General features: G+C 31.7%; 2 protein-coding genes across 2 annotated transcripts; both read left to right on the top strand.

Annotated features, from left to right (window-relative positions):
* Positions 1 to 230: 230 nt before the first annotated feature.
* On the top strand, positions 231 to 5,967 carry LOC108778500 (IWS1-like protein). Its single transcript, XM_018545707.1, has 7 exons — positions 231 to 272; positions 2,454 to 2,580; positions 2,657 to 4,309; positions 4,460 to 4,820; positions 4,915 to 5,204; positions 5,288 to 5,399; positions 5,702 to 5,967. The coding sequence occupies exons 1-7, from the start codon at positions 260 to 262 to the stop codon at positions 5,822 to 5,824; spliced, it is 2,679 nt and encodes an 892-aa protein (XP_018401209.1). The 5' UTR covers positions 231 to 259; the 3' UTR covers positions 5,825 to 5,967.
* A 1,073-nt stretch (positions 5,968 to 7,040) lies between these two features.
* On the top strand, positions 7,041 to 8,178 carry RpL18A (ribosomal protein L18A). The gene is made up of 3 exons (XM_018545717.1): positions 7,041 to 7,091; positions 7,341 to 7,520; positions 7,776 to 8,178. The coding sequence occupies exons 1-3, from the start codon at positions 7,074 to 7,076 to the stop codon at positions 8,109 to 8,111; spliced, it is 534 nt and encodes a 177-aa protein (XP_018401219.1). The 5' UTR covers positions 7,041 to 7,073; the 3' UTR covers positions 8,112 to 8,178.
* Positions 8,179 to 9,038: the final 860 nt, after the last annotated feature.

Genomic DNA, 9,038 nt, shown 5'->3' with positions numbered 1-9,038 from the left:
GATCGAAGATCTCGTAATTGGTTATGTTACTTGGTTGAAAAGAAAGATTAATATTGCTTTGTACTAAACAAACATACAAACTTCTCTCCTTATACAAGAAGAAGCGGCACGTCGCCTATGAAAAATATACGATTTTGAGCTATTTTTTTAAAGATATAAAAGAACATAACGGTTATGTTCATTGACCAATTGACGTAAAATTTTTAATAATTTATCGTGACAAGAGGCGACAACTTTTACTACGTTAAAAATAGATGCCATGGGTTTTGAAGGTAAGAATAGTTATTTATATTACTACTTCATTAAAACTCAAATTTGTTCCAAGACATTTTATTTTCTAAATGTATGTCTAAAAAAAGTTTATATGAAAACATAATATTTTAAGATACGCAGGTACATTTTTGAACAGATATATTAATCCAAAGGTTACAAGAATATTAAAAATAACATGAAAATAGAATATACAATATCTTTATTTGTTTATTATTTTATCTAATTATACAGGTTGTCTCACAACTATCGTATTTTTTCTCAAGGATATATTTTGAGATAATTTTATGACGAGAATCTTAATACAAAATGTAGAGGCTATAATAGTTTTTAAATTAACTGCAATTAAAAAAAAACAAAATTCAGTAATAAGGCAAATGAGAGTGTGGTGTGGTGTACTTCGTATGCAAGTCAAAATTCTATGGATTTGTGTAAAAAATCTTTTATTCCATAAAATTAGAACGTTTTAACTCTTGACTCCACTTGACTCCTCTTGATAAAGATATTTATTTTAATTTTTGTTTGACCTATGTATTCTCCTTTTACATTTATATTGTCAATATACATTTACTATAACAAAATCGTCAGTTGAAGATTAGATTTTGAAATATTAAGTATGTTAGTGTCAAGAAATGACCACAGTAATTTAATCTGCGATGATACTTGGTAACTGTTTTTGTAAAATGGATTGATCCAATGTTTCAAGATGTTTTCTTTATATCGATGTTAGGTGACTCATTTGTTAATTTTATTATTTAATGTTTAAATACATTATTGATATGTTAAATTTTAACAGAGATTTTAACATTAAATCTGTAAATCTGATGTGACTCTAATTATTGGTGAAGGATTACAAAGGAAGTATTTTAATCTTGTATTAGCTAAAGAAGACTCCAAAGTGTGTCGAAACGTTTTAATTTTATGAAATAAAGGATTTTTTTACACAAATCAATGAAATTTTGATTTGTGTGCAAAATACCATGCCTCACTCTTATTCATCCTAGATTACTGGAGTTTGTTTTTGAAGCTGGAGAGTCCGTTAGGAGAATACATTTGAGTTTGATTAATCGCAATTAAATTTCACTAATCACAGAGCTAACATTTTGCGTGCTCAGGCATGATGATACAAGTGATGAATATACTACAAAGGCTCACTTAACATGCAATATTTTTCAGAAAGTTGTTTCTGTTTCTGAAACCAATTGTACATATATGTGCATAATTAATATCGGAATAGTATTATATATCGTATACCATCTTACTGTGGAATTAATATTTTACGATATACTATTCTGATATTAATTATGCACATATATGTATAATTAAAAATATATTATATAAGTAGGTTTCAGAAACAGAAACAATTTTCTGAAAAATATTGCATAAGGAAGTCCTCGTGATACATTCATCACTTATCATAACATCACATCTCAGCGCACGAAATGTCAGTTCTGTGATTAGTGAAATTTATTTGCAATTTAATTTAAAAACTATTATAACCTCAATATTTTTGTATTAAGATTTTCATCATAGAATTATTTCAAAATATGTCCTTAAAAAAAATGTGTAGTTGTGAGACACCCTGCATATTATTTTCTTTTTAGAGATTTTATAAAAAGAAAAACAAGTAAATATGGTAATATAATAGGCCGATGACGGTCAAGCTGGATTTTGGTTGCTAAAGTAATGTGTGAATTTATTTACCACATATGTAGTCACCTCAATCGCGTGCCAAAATTTTTTCAGACTTACAACGCAACTCTAATCAACTACCGTAGTAATATCACTTAGTTAAATCGACAAGCAATCTAACAATTTTTGATGCTTATAGCATCTTATTGGATCTTAATAATACGTTGAAAGACATATTAAAATCTAACGATGTAATGTTAAAGTACTGATAAATCAAAATCTGTGAAAATAAGATTGCGAGGAATATCACAAGTTGGAGTTTCGTCCCGGCTTCCCACTACTAGACTCATCAGTAAGCTAATATAGTGGGAGCCTACCTTAGACGTCTGGAGGAGATATTAGAAAGAAACGTCATCTTGACCGTCATCGGTCTATTGTATTACCATATTTACTTGTTTTTCATATCGATGGTCCACCACAAATCGTAATTTTATTAAAAAGAAAATTAAATATTGAATTAAGTTATGAATTGTTTTCTTTTTCTTTTTAAGACGAAAGAAGTGATTCAGACGAAGAACATGATAAATCCAGAAGCAGCACTCCGGATTCGCAAAAATCAGGTAGCAATGCTGCAAGAAACAGATCATATTCGCCTAGTCCAAGATCTTCACCTGCTAGGTATCAAATATTTTAATTTTACTTGCTTAATTTTCTCTATATTTTTAATTTGTAATTAAAATTCTTTTGTTTTTAGATCAAATCAATCATCTCTGATGCGAAATGGATCACCAGCTTCTGTTCGTTCCAATGCGAGTTCTAGGAAGTCGTATTCTAGATCACCATCCAGATCACCTTCACCAAACAGATCAGTCTCACCATTGAATAGCAAAAGAAGTATATCTCGATCACGTTCTAAATCTCATTCTCCAGAACATACAGAAACAAGTATAAAAGATGGCTCAGAATCACCTGCGCATTCACGTTACTCTATCAAATCTGGCTCGAGGTCTCGAAGCTCTTCTCACTCTTCGTCTAGAAGTTCTCGTGCAGCATCAAGAAATAATTCACGTTCTAGATCAAGATCAAATTCTCCGAAACCAAATAATACTCCATCTAAATGTATGTCTCCGAAAGCAAACTTCCAATCTTCCAAATCACCTTCGCCTCGGGCAATTTCTAAATCGCGATCTCATTCAAGATCTCTTTCTCGTTCTCGCTCTCCAAAAACATCGATTCATTCACGCTCTCGATCGGGAACTCCTAAGTCTTTCCAATCAAGATCCAGATCAAGGTCAAGGTCAGAATCAGTACATCTAAAAGAAGCCAAAGCTAGTTCAAGATCAAGATCTCTATCTGGATCCAAAAAAGGTTCTCGTTCCCCGTCAATATCCTCAAATCATTCTCCTGTGACGGTCAGACAATCAAGATCGAGGTCAAAATCATGTTCTGTGAATAGTTCTAGAAAAGGTTCTCCAGATTTAGGAAAAAGCCCTCGATTTAGATCTCGTTCCAATTCAGCAGATGGAAAGTCCAAGTCAAGATCTAGATCAAGATCTGGGTCTAGGAAACAATCAAAATCGCCTTCGCAAGAACGTGCTTTATCACGTTCAAAATCTAAATCGAAATCTAGATCCTTATCGGGTTCGAGAAAAGGTTCGCGTTCACGATCGCGATCGAGATCGCAAAAATCTGGATATGGAGGAAAATCAAGGTCTATATCAGGTTCACGTAAAGGTTCCGTATCTCCTGCACATTCGAAGAAAAATTCTCGCTCAAGATCCAGATCCAGCTTGCGATCCAGTAAATCTAAATCGAGATCCCTTTCTATTTCAAGAGCTTCGCGGTCAAGATCTCGTTCTGGATCCAGAAAATCAGTTTCGAGATCGAAATCGCGGTCTCGTTCAAGGTCAAAATCTGGCTCAAGATCACATTCAGGCTCACGTTCAAGATCAGGATCAAGATTCAGGTCGAGATCTAGATCGAAGTCACGCTCACGATCAAAATCGAAATCACATTCTAGATCGAGATCAAGATCTGGATCAAGCGCCAGATCTAGACATTCTTCACGTTCTAAATCTCGATCTCGATCTAGATCCAGATCCATCTCCATCTCCGGATCTAGAAAATCCAGAAGTCCTAGCAGAGATTCGAATGAAGTAATTAGAAAACGAAATAGAGTATTATCAGAGTCTGAAGAAGAGACTGATGAAACTAAAGCAAAGAAACTAATGAAAAATGATTTATCGGATTCCGAGCATGAAGATGGGGATGAAAGAAAAAAAGACGATGAGATGCATCATAAAAAGGAAGATGAAAATGAGGAAAATAAACAATTAGATGAAACAGCTGTCCATGATCAACAAGACGAAGATTCTGACGATGGAATTATTACTCATAGTAGTGGAATGTAAGAATATATTTTTCTATAAGATCTAAATAATATAAAATAAAAATAATACATAAAAATATATTGAATAATATATTAAAATAAAAAAGTACGATAAAATTTAGTAAAATAAAAATCAATGTAGGAGTATTTAATAAATTTTTTTTTCAGGGATGATATGTTGTCTGATTTTGATCGTATGTTAGCACGGAAAAAAGAGGAACAATCTCGTAGACGTAAACGAAAGGATATCGGTATCATTAACGATAACGATGATATTATAGCACAGTTGTTATCGGACATGAAAGGCGCAGCTGAAGAAGACAGAAAGTTGAATCAACAAAATAAACCTGCTACAAATAAGATTGCCATGTTATCGAAAGTATTGTCGCAGCTGAAAAAGCATGATTTACAATTGGCTTTCTTGGAACACAACGTGTTGTCGGTCCTTACAGACTGGTTAGCACCGATGCCTGATCGTTCGTTGCCATCTCTTAAAATCAGAGACAATCTTCTGAAATTGTTGTGGGAGGTAAGATTATATGAGATCAATTAGAAATAAATCCATTTGATAAAAAGAAATGTGTTTATATCGTTCATTAATTTATTTATTATATCATTTGTAGTTTCCAAAAATTGATCAATCTTCATTGAAGCAATCCGGTATTGGAAAGGCTGTGATGTATCTTTATAAGCATCCAAAAGAAACGAAAGAGAATAAAGAACGCGCTGGAAAATTGATCAATGAGTGGGCCCGACCTATTTTTAATTTATCGGCAGATTTTAAGGCGCTTTCGAAAGAAGAGAGGATGCAGAGGGATTTGGAGCAAACACCTCAGAAGAGAAGAAAAATTGAGGATGGAGGATCCTCGCAAAAATCACAGGATATTAATAAGGCTTTGAAAGGAGATTCTAAGTACAATTATTAATAATTAATTGTTAATAATATTAATTGATATTGTTACACTTTTATTGCATTGAATTCTTTCTACCTTATAGACCATTGAGACCAGGAGATCCTGGATGGGTGGGAAGAGCTAGAGTTCCTAGGCCATCTAACAAAGATTATGTCATACGACCTGACTGGAAATCAGATGTTGATATTAGTAGAGTAAGTATTTATGCATATTGCATAGAGTTGGAATAAAAATTAAAACTTTTATAGAGACATAATTGCTATATAGATATGTTCAATTATTTATGATCTTATTTATTTTAAATTTTACTTATAAGTTATACATTTAAATTTTAGTTACAATTGTTTATTTCTAAATTTCTAATCTAGCTATTGATATTAAATACTGTTCGTCTCCTTATCTTACTTTATAACATTTGGAAATTTTTGGCTATATAAATCATATGCCATTATATAATTCTTTATATACAATTGTAATGGTTTTGTTGTCTGTACAGAGCACCAAGAAACAAATGAGTCGATTTGAGAGACACATGAAGAATTATATGGACAGTAAACGTATGAAATCGGCAAGAAGAGCAGTAGATATATCTATAGAGGGTCGTAAAATGTCTCTGTAATATCTATTTGATTCTTATGCTTTATATGAATAGAATAAATTTGTGGCAATGCTTCCTGATGATTACGCAAAAGCTTGATTTAATTCTTGCGTAAATCTCAGGTAAATTAAAGATAATTTGCAAAATATGTTTTTTGTTCTCTTTCCGACAATTGGTATTACATATATTTGTTTGTAGATGAAACAGAAAATGTTATTTTATTTGAAAATAAGCTGATAGTAGAGAAATAAAAAAATATAAATTGCATAGTTTCAGTTATGCAATTTTGTTTGAAAATACAAAAAGTAATTACATTTAAAATACTTTTATCAGATTGTTCCAATCAATTTTGACTAAAAAATCTAAAGGTTATTATTGTTTGTAGGTTAAGCATTGATAATGTCGATTAATTATCGATTATTTAGTGTATTATTTATAGCTTGTATAGATAGAAATAAATAAAAATGCATCTTTAAACTTGTGTAGATTTTGTTTTATAAAACTGACCGAATTAAACATTTTAAACAGAAGTAATTGGACGAGAGATTACATATACAAAATGATTCATGGTGTGTTAAAGTAAAAAGAATTTATAATGTGGCATATTTTTCATTTAATGATATAAATTGATACAATTAAGTATCGTTTTGTCTTCGTTACTCATAGAATTCTGAGAAAGGAAAAACGACGTTTATGTCGACTAACGTTACTAAATGGAAAGCTCCCAAGATTAATAATAAAATGATATGCATTCTAGAAATATTTGATTATATTAGAAGAGTACCATAATATTAATTGAAATCCTACGTATATATCATTATGCAATATATGTATACGTGTATGTACACTCACTTGCTACAGCAAATAAAGTCTTTCCAGAAAATAATATTTGAATATTTTTAATTATTGTATTAAATTTTGTAATATTAATTTAAATATTGGAACTTATTTTTATATTTCCGTTTTTCTTTGTAAACAATTAAATTATAGTTTAAACGTTGTAAAGAAATTGACATATATTTTATTTCTTTTTGTATATTTTTATATATTTTTACCGTGGTAAAGAAACGCGGCATGTATTTTATTTCTTTTTACATATTTTTCTTATATATATATATATATAAAATTGTAAGTAAATAAAAATATAATTTTTGTATGTTCCCTTTCATTTTGTCTTTCAAAAAGCTGTATTAAATGGCCGCAGTAGCGTTTCCGTGCAAGATGGTAGCAGTTCCTTTCCAGTTTATCGTTGAACGTGACACACGTTATAATGAAGGCGAAAGGTGAAGTAAGTAATTTTTACAAATTTCACGTGAGGAATAAACGAGTGAATATCAAAAGCTATTTTTTCTCATACCGAGTATTAATTAATCATTTAGAATTTGTGTGAAAACGTTAAATGAAGCTACGCATCGTGATATACGGCGTGATCTAACCTATAACTGTCCACACCAACGCATGCTCATATAACCCAATATACAGCCGATTTATTATACCTAAATTCGAATAAAATGATCATTTTTCCTTTTTCTTCCAGCTGAAAGAATTCGAGGTGATAGGGCGCAAGCTCCCCACCGAGAAGGAGACGACCACACCGCTATACAAAATGAGGATATTCGCGCCTGATGCTATAGTAGCAAAATCCAGGTTTTGGTACTTCTTGCGCCAGTTGAAGAAGTTCAAGAAGTCTACTGGAGAGATCGTGTCTCTTAAACAGGTAGAGTACATACAAAGAGTTTAATTATAAAAAAATGTGTATGTTCAATTCTTATCCATATTGACTTCAATCAGTTTCATTTACCTTTTATGCTTCTCTAATTCTTAAAATTACAAAAAGATAAAAAGTAGATTAATTGGAGTTAATTTTTTTTTACACTGATAAAAACAGAGATAAGTAATTTAATGTTTTATAATGTGCTATTTATATATTCGATAATTTTATATATTGATAGAATAAAATTGATTCTTTTAGATTCCTGAGAAAACTCCAATGAAAATCAAGAACTTTGGAATATGGCTGAGGTATGATTCCCGATCTGGTACACACAACATGTATAGGGAATACAGGGACCTCTCTGTCAGTGGAGCGGTAACTCAGTGTTATAGAGACATGGGTGCTCGTCATCGTGCACGTGCCCATTCCATACAGATAATCAAGGTGGAGGTTGTAAAGGCTGCAAACTGCCGCAGACCCCAAGTAAAGCAGTTCCACGACTCCAAGATCAAGTTCCCGTTGCCCAAACGAATTCAACACAGAAATCGTATGCCACGGTTCAGCGTCCGGAAGCCGCGCACCTATTTCCTCTAAATGACATGGTGTTTTTGTACTGCGACGCTATACTACTCTGCAGAAAATAAAGGGACTTTCAACATAATTGTATGTAATGGTCATATAATTTCCTCTTCTCCATCCTTTAGCATCCATTTCGAGAGTGGTATCTCGGAACATTTTGGTTAACTGTTAAATAGAAGAGTTTAATTTAGAAGACAATTACATGTGTTACATTGCTTGTAGAGTCCTTAGGTGTATTCTGTTTCACATATGATTTATCGTTTTATTCTTTAATATTCAACAATAAAGATAAAGTGAAATATTATAAACATTATGAATACCACACACTATACAAGTCACTGGTAATTTACTTTTTGTTCAAAATATACTCTTATAATCTTAATTGATTTTAACAGAATAGAGTGAAATAAATTAAAGCAAAAGATAGTATATATACAGGGAAAATATGTGTGTGTATATATCAGAGTTGGGTAGTGCTAAATTAAAAAGTTAAAAGTTAAGTTAAAAAGTTAAAAAGTTAATTAATCTTAACTTAACTTAGTTACATTTTAGACTCCTAACTTTTTAACTTTATTTAGTTACATTTTATCAGTAACTAATAACTTTTTATTATTGTTTTTTTAAAGTTAAGTGTCAGACACAATACAAGCCATACGTAACGAAAGATACGAATTCCGGCCGGCTTGCAGCACACGATCAGCGCCTTCGCGAATTTTTGCACAAAACCTCAAACTCTTATTATAGAATCTGTACCTGCAAGTAGAGACTCTTTATTGTCCGCAAGGAGACACGAGTTTATATCACTGGTTCTAACTGCAGGACTTGCAGCTTGCAGTAGCTTATAGTCACTTGTAGTTTGCTGCTGCATTTATGGTATTCGGTTATAATAATAAGAGTTTGAGGTTTTGTGCAAAAACGCAATGAGTGTTGATATTGATAATA

Source organism: Cyphomyrmex costatus, unplaced genomic scaffold (genome assembly GCF_001594065.2).
Source record: "Cyphomyrmex costatus isolate MS0001 unplaced genomic scaffold, Ccosl1.0 scaffold50, whole genome shotgun sequence".
NCBI classification, from domain to species: domain Eukaryota; kingdom Metazoa; phylum Arthropoda; class Insecta; order Hymenoptera; family Formicidae; genus Cyphomyrmex; species Cyphomyrmex costatus.
The sequence above is the reverse complement of the archived record's forward strand: the minus strand, read 5'-3'. Positions and strand labels throughout refer to the sequence as shown.

What these genes read in the sequence shown, in the direction of transcription:
- LOC108778500 (XM_018545707.1), top strand. An exon ending in TTCTGAAATTGTTGTGGGAG is followed by an intron (nt 4,821 to 4,914) that starts GTAAGATTATAT and finishes TATCATTTGTAG; the next exon opens with TTTCCAAAAATTGATCAATC. An exon ending in GCTTTGAAAGGAGATTCTAA is followed by an intron (nt 5,205 to 5,287) that starts GTACAATTATTA and finishes TCTACCTTATAG; the next exon opens with ACCATTGAGACCAGGAGATC.
- RpL18A (XM_018545717.1), top strand. An exon ending in AGATCGTGTCTCTTAAACAG is followed by an intron (nt 7,521 to 7,775) that starts GTAGAGTACATA and finishes TGATTCTTTTAG; the next exon opens with ATTCCTGAGAAAACTCCAAT.